The following is a 22840-nucleotide window of genomic DNA, read 5'->3' on the forward strand; positions in this document are numbered from 1 at the left end:
GATACACGTATCTTCAAACAGTACCACACACCGGAGGATTAGATACGCACGTCTTCAGACAGTACCACATGCCAGAGGATTAGATACATATGTTTACATACAGTACTACATAAGATAGGATGAGATACGCTCATCTGCACACAGTTCCACACACCGAAGGATTAGATATGCACCTATTCACACAATACCACACAGGGAGGATTAGATACGTGCCTCTGCACACAGTACCATACGCTGGAGGATTAGATACATGGCTCTGCACAGAGTACTAAACATTAGAGTTTTACTCCAGGTTTCCATAGCAACCCAGCCATTTTTCTTCACTGCTGTATGTCAGCTTTAAAGAAGCAGGGCACTGTGGATGGCACTGTTACACAAGGTCACATACACACAGCTTTACTCCAGGTGTCCATAACAACTGATCACAGGTTTTTCACTGATATCCGAAATGAGATACACATGATCACGTGACACTTATGAACACACACAAATGACATACAAAATACACCAGTGTAAAATTGGACAATTCTTATGGGGCCACTACACAAACAAAAAATGTAATATACCCGTGCGAAGCTAGGTCCTCCTGCTAGTATTCAATAAAAATTACAGTTATTAAAAAAAAAAAGAATTGAGTTCTACACCAGTTCACTCACACAAGGAAACTGGTGCAAATTATGGTAATTATGTCAGGCCAAGATATCCCTGCCCTGCTCAGACATATTTCCGATGTGGTGTGCAAGGTGCCGAGTATGTTTGCTGCAAGAATAAGATATACATATACAGATATACTGTATATTTATACACATATATGACACCCATAAGTTATATGCAAATATATATATATATGCCTGCAAATGTGTCTTTTCTCACAAGACCCTCCCCATAGAAACTTCACTCTGACCTATCCTGTAGTGAGGTGACTAAAATGAAGTTCTTGGGAGCGACTCCTGTCTAGTCATTTCAGAGATGAACTTTCCAGCCTTGAGTTGGTTCTAGCAAGTCCTAACCCTGGCAAATCCAATCTAGTTACCCCATTAGTAGATTGTCTAGAATGGAGTTACTTCTGTTAGTTCTTTCCTCCAGCATCTCCATTCTAGACCATTCACTAGAGAGGAGACTAGATAGGTCCTCCATCCAGCAACTCCAATCAGGAGCAACCAAACACCGAGGCTGCTTCTTTACTTTCTTGATTTAAAGGGGTTATCCCATAACAAGGATCCTATCTATACTGCTTGTTAATGTGGATTTAAGACTTTTCCTAAATACATTGCTTCAGTAAAACTACTTTGTTTGTCCCCTATCTTAATTTATTCACTTCATTGTTGACACTGCGTTTCTATGGCCCTTGGGATTATCTGCTCATTTCCCAAGTTACATAGCTGCCTGCTCTCAGGGGGGGAGGGGGGCTAAGTGCACGGGAGCGAGCCAGTGTCTGTAGCTGTTCCTGTGTCTGCACCACACGTGTCCTAGCTTCCTGCTGTCAGATAAAGGAGGGGGAAAATGAGTGCTGCTATCTTATATAAAACAGTCTAAATCCTAGTGGCCTAAAGGACCTGGTCCCTCTGCTCACTAGGATTTAGATTTCTTAAATAGAGCAGGCTAAAAGCTAGTGGGCAGAAGGACCCAGTCCCTTAGGCCACTAGGATTTAGCTGACTCTATATAGAACAAGCTAAATCCAGGTGTTATAGGACCTTTGATGACATCACAGGCCCGTCAGTCATCCCATAGGATCACGTTATGTGGTGGGCGAAGCTACACGCTAATTTGGGGGCGGAGCTAAACTGGAGGTAGTTGGACAATGTGGCTTTGCATATGAAACCCTGCCCACCAATTGACGTTGAAAACCAGGAATAAAGAAGTCTTTGCAGCAGCAAAGACTGGTGAGCAAGGGATATGGGAATACCCCTTTAATATTTGCTGCTTTCAGTATACTATACAAGGTGTAACGAAAGCCGAAAACCTTTTGAAGATTTCAAAAATGGTTTCTGGCATTAAGCCGCATTTAATATTAATAGAAGGGACACATCAGATTAAATATATGTTCTGTTGATAAAGATCTTACATTAATGTTGCTACCAGTGATACATTTTAGCCCCGGTAGCAAGTGTTTTAAATGTTATGACCTTCATGTTGCTATGAGTACCCATTAGTATCTGTTGCCCTCAGGAGGAGGGGAGCCACATGTAGGGGTCCTGACTAGCTGTAAAAAAGTTAAAAAGCTATATAATAGTTTGTACCTTTAAAATAGTACCAATAAAAACTTTGTCTCATAATGAAAAAAAAAAACAAGTCCTCACGGAAAAACTCTGCCTCAAAAACCTAAGATATGCTGATTCTTAAAGGGATTTCCCCACTAGAACATGTACTCCTTTTCCACAAAATAGGGGATAATGGCTGGGTCTTCCTGTGTGCCCTGTGTGAATGTAACTGTAGCATGCATACCTGGGCGTCACATCGCTATATATCAATATCTCTCTAAATGCTATCCACTTTAATAAAAACTTGCTTTCTGCCCTGATATGACAGCATCTTGTTAACCTCACTAGGACTCAATGATGATCTCATTGGTTGCAATGAGAGCCTGATGTTTTACATTTGCAGTTATACTGTGGTTGACAAAGTCTCTTAGGACCTCCACTGCCGATCTGTTTGATTACTATAGGGTTAAAATATACATAGGCACCAGATAAATTAAAATCCTTAATTTTAAAAAAAAGTGGCATTTTTGGGAGAATTTTTACAATTTTAAATGTAATTGTTAGGGGGATAAAAGAAGAAGGAAGCACTTTAGTGAAGATAAATGCACCTGAATTCTGGCTAACGCTGGGTTCACACCTGCGTTTGGGGTCTCCGTTCTATGGTTTCCGTCTTCTGCATGGCAGAAGACGGAAACCATAGACCGGGTCCGGCCGTGCGCGGCGGTGAGCGTTTTATGCTCTCCACCGCGAAACCGGATTTTTTTATCCGGACACAGAGTACTGCATGTCCGACTCTGTGTCCGGATTATAAAACCCGGTTTCGCGGCGGAGAGCGCAAAACGCTCACTGCCGCGCACGGCCGGACAGCTTTCTCACCCATTCAAATGAATGGGTGAGAAAGTCTCCTGCAGGTTTCCGTCTCCTGCCTCTGTTTTAGGCAGGAAACGGAAACCTAAGTACGGAGACCGGGCCGCAGATGTGAACGAGCCCTTAAAGGATTCCTTTTATAACAGATTAATTTGGACTGAACATAGTGGCAATAAAAAAAAAAATACTTAACACTCCTAAGTCTCCCGTTTTCAGTGTTGGAAGCTCCATGGTTCTGTTTCCAGCCCCTTGACTGATGTCAGCAGTGACACCTCACTTGTATCAGCCTCAACTGTGACCTCTTCACAAACAAACCGCACGAGACTAAGACTAGTCATGTACCATTCCTGAAGAGATCATGGTTGATGGTCTGTGATTGGCTGGAAACAGAAGGCCTGGGAGAGGGGAATCTTTTTTTTTTTTTTTTTTGTAATTTTATAGCCTCCATGTTCAGCACAAATAAGTATTTAAAAAGGGTCAGACAATAGATATACTGCTGCTGAACGTGCACAGCTCCACACTTATTATCCCTCACTTGTGGCACAAAGTGAGCCAATGATTTAAAATGGCACAAAAGTGTTTAAAGAGACACGAAATTCATCATTTACTAACAAGCCACGCTCCATTGAGTAAGACATGAAAAGTGTATAGTTTATTGCTTTAACTTGAATCGGAAATTGTGATGAATTTAGATGACTAAATTGGTAAAATCCCTGCTAATTTCCTGATACACTCCTATATTCCTAGCATCTTCACAAGTGGCAGGCATAAGGCAAGAGTCTGAACATCAAGAGAAAGTGGACATTGTTTTATTTAATAAATAGCACCAAAAGAGGTAACAACTTTCAGATGGATTAATGACTTGGAAAGCAGAAAGATGGAAAAATTATTGTACTGAAGTGGATTGTTTTTAGTTCAAAACGACTTAGGACCTGCATCAAAATGCAGAACAATAATATGTAAATTCAAGACAGTCTATGGAGAAGTCCACTCTAATGAGCAAATTGTGAGTCGCAGTTAGAGAGACTTCTTGATCTAGATGAGAAGTAATAAGTGATCACTGGAGATCTTCAGCCTCCCCACGCTCCACAGAATCCTCTTTATTGGTTGCCTGCTTGTTCCATGCAGTTTCCTTGAATACAAACCACGCATTGGCTGCCCAGATAAAAAAATTCAGAAATCCGAAGAGCTGTCGGTAAAATCAAGAAAAAAAGATAAGAGTAATATAGGATAACACTGCAAAATGTTGTAAAGATCAATGCAGATGTTTTTAATACCAAAAAAAGGTAGCCAGCCCATATACTGTATTATTTTGTTGTAGGCAATTATACAGAAAGAATAGGTATACTGGTGTATACCTGCCTGGGAGATGCCAAAAGGGCATTATTATGGCATCTATTAGTTTCTACAATGGTCTTTGGATATCATCAGTATACACTCACCGGCCACTTTATTAGGTACACCATGCTAGTAACGGGTTGGACCCCCTTTTGCCTTCAGAACTGCCTCAATTCTTCGTGGCATAGATACAACAAGGTGCTGGAAGCATTCCTCAGAGATTTTGGTCCATATTGACATGATGGCATCACACAGTTGCCGCAGATTTGTCGGCTGCACATCCATGATGCGAATCTCCCGTTCCACCACATCCCAAAGATGCTCTATTGGATTGAGATCTGGTGACTGTGGAGGTCATTGGAGTACAGTGAACTCATTGTCATGTTCAAGAAACCAGTCTGAGATGATTCCAGCTTTATGACATGGCGCATTATCCTGCTGAAAGTAGCCATCAGATGTTGGGTACATTGTGGTCATAAAGGGATGGACATGGTCAGCAACAATACTCAGGTAGGCTTTGGCGTTGCAACGATGCTCAATTGGTACCAAGGGGCCCAAAGAGTGCCAAGAAAATATTCCCCACACCATGACACCACCACCACCAGCCTGAACCGTTGATACAAGGCAGGATGGATCCATGCTTTCATGTTGTTGACGCCAAATTCTGACCCTACCATCCGAATGTCGCAGCAGAAATCGAGACTCATCAGACCAGGCAACGTTTTTCCAATCTTCAATTGTCCAATTTCGATGAGCTTGTGCAAATTGTAGCCTCAGTTTCCTGTTCTTAGCTGAAAGGAGTGGCACCCGGTGTGGTCTTCTGCTGCTGTAGCCCATCTGCCTCAAAGTTCGACGTACTGTGCGTTCAGAGATGCTCTTCTGGCTACCTTGGTTGTAACGGGTGGCTATTTGAGTCACTGTTGCCTTTCTATCAGCTCGAACCAGTCTGGCCATTCTCCTCTGACCTCTGGCATCAACAACGCATTTCCGCCCACAGAACTGCCGCTCACTGGATGTTTTTTCTTTTTCGGACCATTCTCTGTAAACCCTAGAGATGGTTGTGCGTGAAAATCCCAGTAGATCAGCAGTTTCTGAAATACTCAGACCAGCCCTTCTGGCACCAACAACCATGCCACGTTCAAAGGCACTCAAATCACCTTTCTTCCCCATACTGATGCTCGGTTTGAACTGCAGGAGATTGTCTTGACCATGTCTACCAGCCTAAATGCACTGAGTTGCCACCATGTGATTGGCTGATTAGAAATTAAGTGTTAACGAGCAGTTGGACAGGTGTACCTAATAAAGTGGCCGGTGAGTGTATACCTCAGTAGTACCCCAATCCATATAGTGAACATGTTATCCACTAAACCATTGTAAACCTCCAGGAATGTCAGTTTTGACTAGTTCACATATAGCTGATCAATGCGCCTGTCTGTCCCAGGAAGATGTGAACACAAAATTGACCCTTCTGATGGTGTTATTCTATAGCTATGCCAAAGGGAATAAAGACACATGAATGAGAACATAGCATATTAACGCCACACAGAATCCTTTTGGCTCTACTTTTGTAATTTTATTATATTATAAGCGCCAAAATGTGTTGCATATATGGAGGTATTATTAATACACCATATAGTTATCTTTGCCTAGGAACGCCTACCATATCAACTCACACATAGTTTTATTGCACCTCACAACCCAAGAGAAATTACCCTATTAGGAGAACATCTTTATATACATATGATCATTAACATCAAAAGGTTTATTACATATTATCTATTCTAGAAAAATTTTAATTTCATTCTGAATGCTTTAAGACCATGTGTTCACTTTGATTTGGTCGCAAAACATCTGTATACTATATCTTTTCCCCTACACCACAGCTGTCAAACACAAAACCTGCGGGCCAAATCCTATCCACGGTCTTGTATTTTGTGGCTGCCGGTAGGGCCGCATCTGCCAAGAGGCAGCTCAGAGTCCCTGAGGAGGCGACACTGGCAAGCGGTGGAGTGCTAACAGTGAGTGGAAAGCTGCACTGCTGTCTGCCCTAAACCACGGCCTGTAAATCTCCTGCAGTCCCCATAGTATTAGGGGCACTTTTGGATGCCTTTGCCCAACTTCCCCCTCATGCTCAAAGCGTACAATTAATGTACTAATAGAGCAATGATGCAGCGGGTGGGACCCCCTATTGCACACAGTCTGCGAGCATCTTCTATTTTCCTTCTAGCAGTATCATAGACTTGGGCTCTGGGAGAAAAATAGAAGATGCACACAGTCTGTGGGCAAGAGGAGGGCTATCCTGTCAGCTAAATCACTGGGGATTATTAGGGCACTATTACGGATACAGTTAATAGCATTATTTATGTGGGAGAGCTATTACCTGTGGGGTGGGTGGGTGGGGGCACTGTACAGTAATTCTGCCCCTGCAAGTAATAACATTACTTATGTGGAGCACGATTAAGGTTGCCTTCAGCCTTATGGTAGCCTTCAACAGGCTATGACTATGCCTAACAGACATAGCTACATTTATATAGTTGCAGAATTACAACAGCCCTTGGAAGACAATAATAAAGCTGATGTGGCCCACAGCCAAAATGAGTTTGACACCCCTGCCCTACAAAAGAAAACACAATCGTAATGCTTCCTTTTGTGTACATTTTAGGTGTAGTCAGAGGAGAAATTTTAAGTTCCTGGGCCTCAATGCAAAATATGTACACACTTACCAAATGTTATCTATAGCATGATGTAGAGAATCCATATATAACATACTGCACACCATGTTACTTATTTCAGATTCTTACCACAGATATATTAGCAAGGCCATAGAATGGGGTAACACCAGCGCTGCAGGATACATTTTCTTGCTGGCACACTGGCATGGATGACAGGATACTAGATGGGTGAGTAGCCAATTTCACATCCATGAGACCTTTTCCCCAAGCTGATGCGGCTACAAGCCACAAGAAGGCAAAGACACCTGTCACACAGAAATCCTGCAAAATGGCATAAACAAATAAACATAATGTAAATCATTGGTACTTGATCAGTAGAGCAGTTCAAGTGTAAATAAACTACATAACAGTGAAATGCAACATGTTATAAACATAAGCAATACAATAGAAAACAATAGAACCAATGCAAAAAAAAAACTAATATTTTTCAGATATTATACTTATTAGGTCTTTCTCTTTATTAAAGAAGCGTCTTTAGGCAGGCACATATCAATGAAATGGAAAAACAAGAAAAAATTCTATATAAGTCGCTTGCAGACTGCTCTCCCTTGAATCAATTCCCACCATTCACCACCTGTATTCTCTTCTGTTACAATGATACATATTATGACCAAAAAACATCCATGGTAGTTCACATCTGCCAGGTGTTATCAATATGGATGGCAAATCATCAAGCTGAGGTGGAAGCAGGAATAGCTGTTGGGTAGCCTCAATATTGGGGAATAGAGGAATCCATTAGGATAGTACAGTATATTGAAAAGTATCTTAAGGTCGGGGCCGCATGTAGTGTAAATGCTGTGTAGTGCAAAAACCGCTGCGTTTTACAGTACCTCCAAAGTTGATGGGATTCTGATGAAACAGAAAAAAAAAAAACTGCAGAGGAAATGCTGTGATTTAAAGAGGACCTTTCATGCCCTGGGGCACCTGTGGTTTTATATACCGCTGGAATTCAGCACACTATCAGCTTTCCCATTATGTGCCCCTGGTGAAGAGCTATCGGTGCCGTTACCGTAGCTCTTCACTGTCAGAAGGGCGTTTATGACAGTCTGTGAGGAACGCCCCTCCTGACAGTACTGTGTGTAGCACTATACTGTTAGAGGGGGCGTTTCTTATTGCCCAGCCATGACACTGAGTGGTGAGGAAAGCCCCCTCACCGCTGCTGTTTGAAGAAGGTACCATATTCAGATAAGTGCTTACTAGAGATGAGTGAGTACTGTTCGGATCAGCCGATCCGAACAGCACGCTCGCATAGAAATGAATGGACGTAGCCGGCACGCGGGGGGTTAAGCGACCGGCCACCGTCAAAGCGGAAGTACCAGGTGCATCCATTCATTTCTATGGAGCGTGCTGTTCGGATCGGCTGATCCGAACAGTACTCGCTCATCTCTAGTGCTTACCATTTTATTCTTAACTACTTAATTCTTGGAGATATTGCCACCCTCTTTTTGGATTTGCACTCACATTTTATTTTTACGTTTTCGAGGTTGCTTGAAAATTTTCTTCTCCCCAGATAAGTGCTGCAGTTATCACTGCTTACCAAGCGCAGTGCCATACATTGTATAGTGACTGTGTTTAGCACTGCAGTTCCGTCCTACTCATTTGAATGGGACTGAGCATCAACACAGATATGTGGATTTGCACCCCCTTCCACTGTACATTACCTTGCAGATGTGACTGATTGCCTGAACTCCATGGCCTCTTTAAACTGCTGATCAGTGGGGTGCTGGCTACGATAATGATATTGGTAAACTATATTAAGAATAGGTTATAAATTTTAAAGTCCTGTATATAGTCCCCTTTGATAACACATTTTAGGCCAGTGACTTAACATACTGTATGTCTGTACTGTATGTTTAATCTGTCTTGTTTGTATTCAGTTCTTGAGCCCATCAGTCATCTGATTATCATCTGATGGTAGAGCTATTTATCCCACTTCATTATAGGAACTCAGCTAAGCTGTTAGGAATCTGCCTGTCAAAGACAACCTGCAGAATTATGAATGCATATTTGGACTATATTACAATGTTTCCTAATTCTGCTTTTTTGGAATATTATTTAGTCCCCTAACAATTCATCTCACTTGAGCCACTTACCACAATTGGTACTCTCTTTATCTGAGTGTATCGTTCATGGAAGACCAAGTAAATTACCAGCGCAAACATGGAATACAAGAAAGCAAACACTGACAAAGTAACAAAGAATTCAGCTGGTGCAGAGAAATCCCCTGAGAGGTGCAAAATCCGACTTTCAGTTTCGCCACAGGGTGGCATCTCGTAGCGCTGCCGATACAGCCTAAAAATATGTGCAAAAATACAGTCAGATACATAATCCAGTAGTAGAGGTGAGCATATAAAGAGCTATTATTATGTTTTCTACTGTATGTAACGATGTATGCATGCTACTAAATTATTAACAAATGAGGAAAATGAACTATAAACATATTATGGCGGATTTGCTAATACTATCAAACAGTCAAGACACATTTTCTTATCTTTCTCCACTGCTGTTTAATATTGCCAATATTTGAAGGTGTTTTCTGATTCCAAACTGATCGCTCATATTGAGAGGTGAACTTTCAGGTCCAACACCCGAATCCCGCACAGATAAGTGGACTGGAAGTGCGTGCAGAATTACCCCTACTCAAGTAATTGGAGCAGCACTGCAATTTCCCTGAACCACTGCTATGGAGTGATTGGGGCTGCTGAGCTGCTCCTATTACCTGAATAGGAGCGCTGATGCATGTACTCACGGTCCATTAGCAGCTTCTGGCCCCTGGAGGCTGCTAGAACAGCTGAACATATCGATGGCCTATCCTGCAGATAGGTCTTCTGCATGAAACCTCTGCGGATGTTCTTTGAAAAGCGTTACGGGAAATAACACGATGCATTGCTGCTGCGGTTCTGTCTAAGGTGGAAATATCCCTTTAATGACTAGACAGATATTGCCACTGTGATTTTTCTTCTAGAGGTTTAGTCTTTACACAAGGGGTTGTATGATTATCTGATGTAGGAAGAACTGAAGTGTAAAGACTGAGAGTTCTCAGCAGTTGATACTTTTTTTAATGGCTAACAAAATAATGACAGATTGCAAGCTTTCGGGACTGCTAGGTCCCTTCATCAGGTATGGTATAACACAATATATCTGAAGGTAAGCACATGTATACAGGAATAGAGTGTTTGGTACTCTGTTCTTGTATAAATGTGCTTTCCTTCAGATATTGTGACTCTAACCTGTCATGAGCATGGACTCTACAAGACTTCTGGAGGTGTCCTGTGGTATGTGGCACCAATAAATTTGTAGCAAATTCTTTAAATAGTTACTAACTTTTCTGACAACTTAGTCTCATTTCATAGAGCATGTGATTCTGGACCAACATCTCATTCACTTTAATAAAAAATATGTCTGTTTTTTGCCTGAAAATCCTCTCTAAAGTTCAGGCCAAAAGAGGTCTCCCTTCTAGCTAATTTAGCCTAGGTTCACATCTGCGCCCAGTCTATGAGCGGGGATTCCATTTCCCATTCCACTTTAAAAATGCGGACAGAAAAGTCCTGCAACCAGTACTACGCTCTCTGCATTTTTCCGCCCTTTTTGGGCAGAAACCAGGTGAAAACCCAGCCGACCCCATTAGAGTCTATGAGGTCCGCAATCCGTGAATCCGTGTTTATCGCGTGGTTTCTGGGTGACTCTGGGAGCTGCTGTTATCTCTGCTTTTGATTACATGGTTCAACTTCCTGCTATGTAACTTCCTCACTAACCCCTCTCATCTTATTCCCCCCTCCTTCCTCACTCCCCACCTCCCATACACCCCCTCTCTATCTCTGTAGCTATCCCGCCCTTACCTACCTACTCAGCCCAACCCCTGACCCATATTATATACTTATTCTTCTTGTAAGATGGCCCCTCCTCCTCCTGTACTGATTCAGTATATGCGAGTTCTTCTCTTCCAGCTATGATCTAGCTTTACTGCGCATCCACGCAGGTGAATTACCAGCAGAAGTGCGCACACTGGAGAAGAGCTCGCATCCTGCAGGATCATTAGAGGAAGGGGCCATCTTGCCAGTAGAAGCCTGGATGGTAAATATAATGGGGTGGAAGAGGGGGCAGACTGCCAAGCAAGACCCTGTACATATTTTAACTTTTCATGAAAACTCAGGTGCCCTTTAAGGCATGTAAGCTGTGAAGTGTGTTTTTCATAGCTCATACTCCAACACATCCTTCATATTTTTGATTGAACTGAGGTCTATGAAATTCAGAGGCAAAGGCAAAAATTATTTCTGAACATTTTTTTTTTCAGTGGGGTAAGGCACAATAGGGCAATTTTATTAAGAGTGACATTTCATATGCTAGTCTTAATAAAGACCTTGCGCCAGAATGGAGACCTATGCCAATTAGGAACTTGCGTAGATTTCCATTATAACTCACACCAAAAAAAGCTATTTTTGCTACAGTAGTTCTTCTGTGGGATTGAATTAGATGAACTTGCTATTGTTCCTTAAAGGGGTTGTCCCATCACAAGGATTTTATCTATACTGCTAGTTTATGTGGATTTAAGACTTTTCCTAAATGCATTGCTTTATCAAAACTGCTTTGTTTGGCCGCTATCTTAATTTATTCACTTCATTGTTTACACTCAGTTTCTATGGCCCTTGGGATTATCTGCTCATTTGTCAAGTGATGTAGCTGCCTGCTTTCAGGGAGGGAGGGAGGGGCTGGGAGCAGCTCTGAGCTGTTTGTGACTGATAAGCAGCGGAGCTTCTCAGATAGGGGAGGTGAGAGCTCCGGGATTTCTGAGCTCTTATCATTCGGTTTATTTGAATTTGGCTGATAAGGGAGATAGGGAGTCTGTTACCTCTGTATGTAATGCAAACTGACTCAAATCCAGCTCTGCTACATCAACTTCACACTGTGGTAATTCATTTACAACCCATCCCGTGCAAGTGAAACCCCGCCCACCTATGTGCCGAGAAAAGCAGGAATTGAAGAGAGCACAACAGCCTGCAGGTTAGTGAACAAGCGTCATGGGAATACCTCTTTAAGCACATCAGTGGGCCCATAATTTTGTCATCAGTTGCCTTGGGCAACCTTTTGTAGATACTAACCACTGCATACTTGGAACACCAGATAACCTGACATTTTGAAAATGTTCTGACTTCTCTGTCTAGTTGTTGGGCACTTCGAGTGGGAGGAGCTTTAGACACAACCTGATTGGCTTGTGCTTCACTGTGTGTACTCACACTTAGGATCGGACTGGCCCACTGAGGTACTGGTGAATCCCCTAGTGGACACATTGCCTTTAGGGGGCCCTACTGATTTCTTTAATAAGCCGTTACCAGCTTACTCCAGCCGATAATGGCCTCTTTCAACTAAGGCCAGGTTCATTCTAACGTTGGTCCTACATGTAGGATTTTGCTGTCCGCATGCAAAATTGGACATCTTTGTAAACAGACACTTAAGGACACACATGGACACTAAAGGACACTACATAATATCCCATTTAAAATAATGGAAATTGTAAACGGACACAGCTAGTGTCCGATGCTAAAATCTTCCACGGACATTAGCTACGGACACCAACGCTAGTGTGAACCCAGTCTTACCCATCTCCGCTTCCCCTTCAGCTCTCCAGGGGTCCCCCGTGCATCGCACATTACGTCACGATGTCGCAAAATGTGCAGTAGTCAGGGCCCATTGAAGGCTAAAGTTGGAGGCCTAAGGCAGGAGCATGGCTCTGTAAGTCAACACAGTAGCCAGGTTCTCCCCAGTTCTGCCAATCCGGTTGTTGAAAATACAACTGGATCCCAGAACTGGGGAGAAGTGGGTTGTATCAAAGGGATTGCTCAGGCTTATTTTTTTTATGGTCTATCCTTATGATAGGCCATAAGTACCTGATTGTTAGGGAGCCAACACTCATCCGCTGGCATGGTACAGAGCCGCTTCCGTCCAGTATACAAAAAAACGAGACCAGAAGCAGAACTGTATAGTGGCTGGGCGCCATCACTGCAGTTAGCTTTCTGCTTTCAGGCTCGTATTGTGAACAGGACGGGCATTGGAAGCAGCTCTGTACAGCTGATCAGGCTGTGTGACAACTCCCTACTGAACCTGAGGATAGGTCATAAAAAAATTAAACCTGGATAATTGCTTTAAAGAGGTCCATAAATTGGAGCGACCCCTAAGGTGGCTGGGTTGGTGTAAAATATATAAAAAAAACCTACTCACCTGTCGCCGATGCTCTGTTATCCCCTGCCAGTGTCCATAGCCGGACTCATGCTGTCACCTTATTGCTTGAAATCCTGCGCCCATTTGACCGTAGAGAGCAATAACTGTCCTCAAATGTCGCTAGAGAGGGACTGGTGACAACACTTACACACGTCACAAGTCACTCACCAGCAGCTGTTGAGGCCGCTAATTGATCTCAACGGTCAAATAAGCTGCAAGACTCCTGGCAGTAAGATATCAGCACAAGACTGAATGGAAACTGATGGTGGACAGTGGAGCCTCGCGGACATGCGAGTATGCTTTTTTTTTTTCCATTTTAATTTAAACCTCCCTGCATACCTTTCTAACATAGATGGCCATAATTATTACATCTGCTGGGGTCCAACATCTGGGGCCCTTGCAGATCAGTTTTCCCAGGACAGTGTAGTTACAGGTAATGTTAACAATTCCAGGAGTCACGCTGCTCGCTTGCCATAGTGTGTAGTGATGGGTTTAAGTACTGCAGTTGTGCCCATATGGCGGGTGAGTTATATGACTTCTGACCTGTTTTGGTACAGCTGAACTGCAGGGGTAGATGTAATATTGATGGTCTGTCCTAATGATAGACCATCAATATTAGAAAGGTGATAAACCATTTTATATACGGGAGGTATAATCATATGGACAGGAGTATGCTAGAAGTAGGGTGGGCCCCTTGAGTTGATTCCACTGGTGGGCCCTAGACATCCCAGTCATACACTGCTCATACTCACATATCTCACTCCCTGAGAGATGCCATTATAATAGGATAATCAATGCTATTCACATATCAGTAGTTTTAATGTTATGTCTGCTCTGTTATATATACATATATAAATTGTAAACTGGACATAGACATACCCATTAATCGCGGGACAAAGCAGACAGAAATAACTCTGTGTATTCTGTTATGTCAGAGAGTCAAATGAAAATGCTAATATATTACCTGAAAGGGTATGAAAAAGGCACAGAAATGAGATCTGTGTCTGTCTGTGTTTCTGAAACCTTACACATCACGACTGCTGCTGTCTCTCCAATGAAAGAACCACAAGTTCCAAAGGCAAAGATGGCAAAGAGCTGGGAATTGAAACAAGAAGGACAGGAGATTGAATAAGCATTAGATTAACTATGGAGTCCTTAAAGGACATGTGTTAGAAAACATGATATCTAAAGGACAAACAACATATTTCTTATTTACTACACAATGCCAGCTGTACATATTGACATAATTGTTATAGATATGCACTCATGTGGCTGAAGAATTAAATTGTAAAGTAAAATATGTTTCTATGCAATTCTTATATGTGTAGATATCGGATTATATATTGCATAAACTGTGACTATAACGTCCTGTACTCTGCTTTTCCCAAGTGGATAACACAAGGAAAACATATCAAAAGCAAAGCAATGCAGCTACAGTATATACATGGCTAACTTCCACTAAGACCATCTGTTTCATAAGCTAAACATACTACAAAACTGTACCTCTAGGACATGACTTATTTCATTCTTTCAAGTTAAGGGGATATTGTCACTCCTTAGGGAGAGACCACCATATAGGTGTGTGGAGACTTATCAAGCCATTTGCGCTCCACTGTGAGGGATCATGGGAAGAATATGCAAATCTGTCTCCCATGATGTTAATATAGGGAGACGGTGCCTCAGTCATGCAGCCCACTAGGGGGCGCTCCCTTTAACATCATGCCCAACCTTCCAGAGTCCTTTGCTGCAATGATGTGGGATTTTACCAGGTCAGTGTCGGGCATAATGTTAAAGGGAGCGCCCCCTAGTGGGCTGCATGACTAAGGCACTGTCTCCCTAAATTAACATCACGGGACACAGATTTGCATATTCTTTTCATTCTTTCAAGTCAGTTTATACACATATACCATGTCTTCTCACCAAAAGGTTTTAGTTTATGCATTATGCATCTTCTTTTGTGTGATATTCACTTTTTTCTAAAAATTGTAATAAATCAATATTGAAATTGTGATCACATATTAATGCGCTTAGCAAATATCACTAATCCAGGATGGCCCCTAAATAACTGATCCTGAGCACAGGTCAGTTATAAGAAATGTGTGAAGCAGATGACAACATGTACAGACACAACATGCATTAGTATCTCTAAACGCCCAAGATTTTAGAATGTTGTAATTTTTTGCATTGTTTCTAACAAGTTTTTGCTATGTAAAAGTAATATGAATATTATCAGTTACAACTCTGTATGAAAAGCTGAATTTCCTGTACTAAGGTTGTTATGGATGTGATTATACAAATAATGAATGCACACATTGAACATATCCAAATAGCCAGTCATACTTAAAAATATTAGTGCTACTAAAGTGTGAAGTCTACCAGGACATGTAGAGCATGTGGGCCGTACTATTATAGTACTACTAGGGATCTTCATCTCTTGTAATGCAATATACAGAACTCTACGGACTGACTTTAGCCCCTCTGAGAGAGTCACCTCAACCCCTGTCCCTTAGCCGGTGTCCCCTTTGTCCATTCCATCACTCTGCAGGAGTATCATTTAGCCAAACTATCTGGGGAGGAAATATGCCTAAAGGAAGAGGAGGAGACTGTTGGAGAGACAGCTGGAGCTGTGAGTACAGAGACCCCTGAACCAAGAGACTGCAAGGATGAAGAGGAAAGGGGATAAAACAGAGAAAGGGGTAAGGAAAAACACCAGGGAGGAAGAGATAAGAAAGTCCAGGGCAGGATATTGCAGTAGACTAAAGAAAACAGTACAGTAACACCAAAATACTCTTAGGCTGCACCTACACAATGATCTTGGTGGCAACTCCTATTGCGCAACCAAAGATTGCCATGTGCCTTGAGACACTTCCACTAATGCAAGTGAAAGGGATCACAATTCGACCACTGTGTTGTTGAGTCACAAAAAAAATTATCATTGCTTTACCTTTTTGGTGAATTGACACTATTCACTTGTCGTAGTCAAGGTGTCTTAGGGGGACATGGTGCTCTCTGGGTGCACAAGAACCATGTAGCCTCAGCGTTACTGTCATGGACAGTTGGAACTACTAGTCACCTACATTTCAACTAAAATCATTCAAAAACTGCCGATCTCTTCACTAGTTGATATTGTGGTCCCTGGAATTAGGTGTATCACAGAGCCATTACTATAATACTCAGCATATTTAACACCTGAGGTGTAATCACCGGGATAGGTGCGCTAGCGGCTGCCACAGGGCCTGGAACATTAGGGGGCGCAGCGGCCCCTGATACATTTTTTTTGTTTAATAAGCCGTTGACCACAGTAACTCAAGCAGGTAACGTGCCCTATTTACTTACCGATCCTCACTCGTGCTCATCACCGTCGGCACTTCCCGTTCTGCGGAGACGGCTGTGAGCAGGAAAGGGGATCGGTAAGTAAGGCCACAGGCCTGCGAATAACACAAACACTGCTATCACTATATGGGGTTGGGTGAGGGAACATAAAAAACACCACTGGGTCTTCAATCATTATACTCTAGAGTCTGAAAAGGTCCCAGAGTGCAATAATTGTTCATGGGTGGTCCATAATGGGGCATAATACTGTGTGCAGGGGCCACTATGGGGCATAATCCTGTGTGCAGGGGCCACTATGGGGCATAATATTGTGTGCAAGGGCCACTATGGGGCATAATATTGTGTGCAGGGGCCACTACGGAGCATAATACTGTGTGCAGGGGCCACTATGGGGCATAATACTGTGTGCAGGGGCCACTATGGGGCATAATATTGTGTGCAGGGGCCACTACGGAGCATAATACTGTGTGCAGGTGCCACTATGGGGCATAATATAGCGTGCACGGGCCACTATGGGGTATAATACTGTGTGCAGGGGCCACTATGGGGCATAATACTGTGTCCAGGGGCCACTATGGGGCATAATACTGTGTGCAGGGGGCACTATGGGGCATAATACTGTGTGCAGGGGCCACTATGGGGAATAATACTGTGTTCAGGAATGTTGTTTGTGCGCGCGGGAGGAGGGTTGGGTTGGACAGGGTGAGGGGTACCCCATGTCAAATGTTCGCCTTGTGGCCCAGTCATTCCTAGTTATGCCACTGTTTAGCACATATTCATTTCAGGATGATTATGTCATAATACATTTATTCCTGCTGTTATTACTGTAGAAGAACCCATGGGCCGTACTCCCATTTCAATCTCAAAAAAGCTTAGTGTAGAGACAGGTAAAACATTTAATAGCACTAAACTACATTTCTTAACAGTTTGTGAAGGTTTAGGCAAGTGTAGGTCAATTTTCTATCTCTACTGTAAAAGTGACTATTCTTATTACTGTTGTCTTCGGGAGAACTCCTGAACAAGTTTAAGGGAATGTTGTAATAATGATCGAAATATGAGATTTTATTTTTAAGTCTATTGATGCGTCAGATCCCAACCATCAACCTTTGTGGCCTCATCCATACGACACTACATTTTATCCACAACTGCAGATTCTCAAATGCATACAAGTACGTACCCATATATTTCAATGGGATGTGTGTCCAGATCAAATTGAGGAGCCGCAAAATACAGAGCTGTTCCTATACCTGTCCATATTTCTGGCTCTGTCAATTCATTTTCAATGTAAGAGTCAGTGAAAACAACGAATAACACACGGATAGCAATCCTGTTTTTACTGACCCATACTCTGCATTGCGGCTTTAGAAATAAAAATATATTGCAACATATAGCCATTTATACATTATGAAGGAAAACAAGAAAACAATCTAATAGGTTTTGCATACACTTTTCTTTAGTTACCACTAATGATACATTTATTGTGGCCTGTATATTACACAGAAAACCACAAAAAGGCTAGTGGGGGGTCATACATACCCTGTTTCCCCGAAAATAAGACAGTCTCTTATAATTAATTATCAAACAAAATATATGACCTTTCTTATTTTCGGGGGATGTCTTATGCAGCGGCTGGAGCGGGGAACAATCGGCAGTCATGCTGATGCTTCCTTAGCGGAGCCCCAGCATAACTGCTGGTTGTATGTGATCCAGAAGGTGAAGGGGGGGGGGGGGGTGTCTTATTTTCAGGGAAACAGGGTATATGCACTATGTCATGACCCCAATTTATGTGGGTTTGCTATGAACACGTATGGTACATGCACTGCAAGCCATAACTTCTACCTCTGTAACACCATATTTGTTTTATTTCTACCAATTCATGTCCAGGTTTCCTTTTGCTCAAATAATAATATAGATGTTAAATATTAAAGCTAAGTACAATTATATAAAGAAAAGGGGCTAATTTCCAAATAGTGGTTAAAAACATGTTACAATACACCATTTAGTATATTTGATTTAGCTATTAAAGGGGTTGTCCAGGAACTAAAGGCAATTGATACTGATGACCTATCGTTTGTGGTCTGACACATGGACCCGGTCCCGATCAAATGTATCAGGTGCCAGTAGCCTTCTACTATGTGTATGGCCAGAAGCAGGCCTACTCTTATTCACAAGAGTGGGGCTGAAGTTCCTGGCGCAATCACTACAGTGCACGGAGCTTCAGGTCCATACAGTGTAGAAGTGGCGTTTGAACTGCAGCCGCCATATACCTAGTATATGGCTTTTACCGTCCATAACATCTGATCAGGATGGGTCCGGATGTCGAAACCTGACCTTTGTCATGCTGATGACCTCCCTTGTGGAAAGGTCATTAGTATCAATTACCTTCAGGTCCTGGACAACCCCTTATAGACCACCATTATCCGCTAAACATGATTTTGTTATCTTAGTTATTGGATGTGAAAGATACGTGTACAACACAGAATATATGGTTGAAATATGAACACTCTTTGGCACAAGATGACTGCTGAGTGATCCCAAGCATGTGGGCTATGGAGATGGTAGAAAGGTTACTGACTGGGAGAGATTCCTGAACTGCAGTGAAATGTGAGAGCAGCTATTTGTGATTGGCATATAGGGCCATCCAAGTTGGGGGCTGGGAGCAGAAATACCCAATATTGTGTAAAAGAAGTGCGAATGCAAACATAGTAGAAAAGACCAATACTAGTAGGTGGTTGGCATCAGGTCTTACCCATGAGAAAGATATCCCATTTCCTTATAGTGACAGTAATTTCTGTGTATACAGAGTAGTTTTCACCGTTTGAGTGCAGGAACAGCTGAGGCTGTCACTGGTTGTCAAATGTACAATATCTTTTCATGCCCCGTAGCCACTTACAATGTATCTTTACAAATTGTTCATTTGTAATCCAAACGGAATTTGTGGAAAAAGTTGCGTTCCTTAAGATCACATAAGAATTAAAAGAACTAACATACTTGACTGTAGTAGTTCATATCAAGAGCTCTGGTAAGAACATTCAGTGTTCAGCTTTATAGTATACAGGTTTTCAATGATTTCTTTACATGACTAGATCTAATATACATCAAGATCTCATTGCTAGGTATGAATATGACACTAGACATGTTAATGTGATATTCTCCTTATAGGAACAGGTTAGGAAATAAGCTTTTCTTACCCATTCCAGCAACTTAATGAATCCAAGTGGCTCTTCCAGACGCTTCCAACGCAGACCTGGCAGCGGATTCTAGTGAATCAGGGGTGAGATTTCATTATCTAGATTATTCACATTGAATAGACTACACCACTCATAATGTCCACCCTCTTGCGCTACCTTGAAGGCAAAGCCTGTGTGGCCCCCTTCTCTGTCCATCGTTGAAGATGACACTGCTGTAGACATGTTCCCGATTTACTGTTTTCCAGAATAGATGAATGAAATCCAAATATCCAAATAAACGTGTTTCCGTTTCCCAGATAGTGGTTGTATGGCTGCTTCTTGGGGTCTTTACAGCTGGGTACTTTACTGCAGTATGATTTTAGCCCTCTCTGTCTAAATGTGTAACCTGGTCTAGCTAGTCTTCTGGATTTAGATGTACTTTGGCTTTTCAACTTCTATAAATCCTTTTTTGCATTTCCACTTTGGTATTCTTCTTCCACTTTTGCGTTCTGTAATTCAGCTGTTACACTTGTGACATAAAACAATCAAAAGTTTACATATACCAAATTTCTAACTGAATGTGCACCCTTTATACATATGACTATATCTAGCTATATGTGAATTATTCCTTTATGCCTGTACTTCTCTTCTCCCTGGCTCAGTGCCCTTGCCTATCTATCCTTCTGCCCCCTCCCTACCCACTCTCCAACACTCACCTACGTGCTCCCTTTCTTTCCCTGTGCACTGACAAAAAAATCCTTGTTTAGAGTGGAGCAGTGTGAATGCAAAGGATACTTGATCCCTATGCACACCCATCCCAAAACAGGACATAAGCAGTCATCAGTCCAGCTGGTGGGAGGTGACACTGAGGGCTTCTTTACTTGGAATGGGGGGCACTGGCATACTTAAGGTCTACGAAGCAATGATATTACTGGAAATGAATAAACAATAGCTGCCTCTACTATTGAACAGCTGATGATCTGTCACAGAATATGACACAGTCAGTTGATATAATGTACAGCACAATTGTGGCAGGGTGAACAGACAACTGTTAAATAGCTTTAAAAGAAATCAAGGTAACAGTCACTGTTTTCTATTGTAATTATTCATAAGGATTCTTCAGGCCCCTTTAAGAAATATTCTGAACAAGCACTGAATTTGTTGAGCAGCAGGAAATGTATTTGGCACCGGCTAGCAACAGGCCCAAAAAACAGAAGTGACACCAGTGCCAATCTTGTAGTCTGTTGCAGTTTCTATTGCCTCACTATAAGGAGTCCATTATATTGCTGAAAAAATACACCATCAGCTATAAGAACAAGTGCAAGACAAGAATAGAGAACAGAAGTGATGCAAAGTTTCAGTCTGAAGCAACTGCAAATAATTTTGGCCTATGGTACTAGAAGCATCATGAGAGTATCATGAGTAGTTATAACTAAATAATCCTTGTACCTGCAAGTTAGTTATGTAGATTGGAATAGCAGAAGGTGCTGATAATCTACAGAAAAATAATAAGTATTCATTGCCCTACAGATGATCATGCTGTTGATACATTGCACTGTTTACACGCTGCTGCTACTTTAAGGACAGGGCTCCAGTCCCTGCAAAGTGAATGGGATTCTAGAGAATCCCATAAATACATTGCAGGAAAATAACTACAGCGGAAATCATGCAATTTCCAAAACAGTCACATGAAAATCACTGCATGTCAATTATACCTACAGAAACGTTTATGTAACATAGAACTGAAGAAGAAAGTCTGCAGAGGAGAACTTTGCAGACTTAAGTTCACACTTAGTAAACGCTAGCTTATATTGTAGAGTAAAATTACACTTGTAAATTTTGCTATCCTATTGACTTCAATGATATTTTTTACACGTGTAAAAATACGCCTGTAAAATGTCATTGAAGTCAATGGGAGTCTTATTTTTACACGTGTATTTTGCAAAAATACACGCGCGTTTACTCAGTGTGAATGCACATTCACACAGAGTAAATGCCAACTTATTCTGAACGTAAAACACGTTCAGAATCAGCGGCGTATAAAGCAGCCCATTCATTTCTATGTGGAGCGCTCGTATGCCGGCTCCCATAGAAATGAATGGAACTATTTTATACGCCGCTGATTCTGAACGTGTTTTACGTTCAGAATAAGCTGGTGTTTACTCTGTGTGAATGAGCCCATGTCAAACACTGCAGCAAAAAACCACTGTGTTTTACATTAACAGCAAAGTGGATGTGATTCTGGTTAACCCCCATCCGCACATTGAAGAAAATAATCTTGCATCAAAAATGCTGTGATTTAAAAAAATCTTGTTTTATATATATATATATATATATATATATATATATATATATATATATACACACAGTATATATAAACATGCTGGTGGTTTCCATATAGGTATGTGTTTCTGCCACATTTTCTCCGGCAATGCTTTTTGGCTGCGACCCGTTATGTGGGGCCTTAGCCTAATTGTTGTTGCTGACTCCATGGTGCTATGATTAATCAAATAGATGTAACCCTGTTGCACCTAATAGTTTTGTGATAGTTAGTGCCTTTTGCACCTCTCAAAGTACAGCCTACATATGCTGTGGCTTGATTCTTCTCTGTCACACCTGAGTGAAAAAGGGATTCTATCATTGGGAAAACTAATTTTTAACTAACCATATACTTGCATAGCCTTTAGAAATGCTATTCCACACATACCTTATGTTTGTTAATCCCCCCTGTCGTTTTTGAATTAGCCTGCTTTTATTCATATGCTAATTAGCCAGCAACGAGCAGCGGAAGTTCAGTGAGCACTGTGTGCAAACAGGGGTAGGTGAGAGCAGGGGAGGCTGACGAGCAGCAGCAGCAGCCTCCCTCTGTGTACACACAGCACACAGTGCTCACTGAACTTCCGATGCTTGTTACTGGCTAATTAGAAATGAATTAAAGCGGGCTAATTCAAAAAGGACTGAGGGGGTTAACAAACAAAAGGT

General features: G+C 41.9%; 1 protein-coding gene across 1 annotated transcript; it reads right to left on the minus strand.

Moving 5' to 3' along the window:
• Positions 1-3856: 3856 nt before the first annotated feature.
• Positions 3857-20619, minus strand: SYPL2 (synaptophysin like 2). Its single transcript, XM_075264352.1, has 6 exons — positions 20036-20619; positions 19880-19948; positions 14320-14450; positions 9233-9431; positions 7209-7400; positions 3857-4258 (listed from the first exon to the last, which is right to left on the minus strand). The coding sequence occupies exons 1-6, from the start codon at positions 20099-20101 to the stop codon at positions 4127-4129; spliced, it is 789 nt and encodes a 262-aa protein (XP_075120453.1). The 5' UTR covers positions 20102-20619; the 3' UTR covers positions 3857-4126.
• Positions 20620-22840: the final 2221 nt, after the last annotated feature.

This window comes from Leptodactylus fuscus, chromosome 2 (genome assembly GCF_031893055.1).
Source record: "Leptodactylus fuscus isolate aLepFus1 chromosome 2, aLepFus1.hap2, whole genome shotgun sequence".
Lineage (NCBI taxonomy): Eukaryota > Metazoa > Chordata > Amphibia > Anura > Leptodactylidae > Leptodactylus > Leptodactylus fuscus.

What these genes read in the sequence shown, in the direction of transcription:
- SYPL2 (XM_075264352.1), bottom strand. Translation starts at nt 20,101, where the DNA reads ATGTCTACAGCAGTGTCATCTTCAACGATGGACAGAGAAGGGGGCCAC. An exon ending in ACACAGGCTTTGCCTTCAAG is followed by an intron (nt 19,949 to 20,035) that starts GTAGCGCAAGAG and finishes CTGATTCACTAG; the next exon opens with AATCCGCTGCCAGGTCTGCG. An exon ending in CCTTTTTCATACCCTTTCAG is followed by an intron (nt 9,432 to 14,319) that starts GTAATATATTAG and finishes ACATATTTTTAG; the next exon opens with GCTGTATCGGCAGCGCTACG.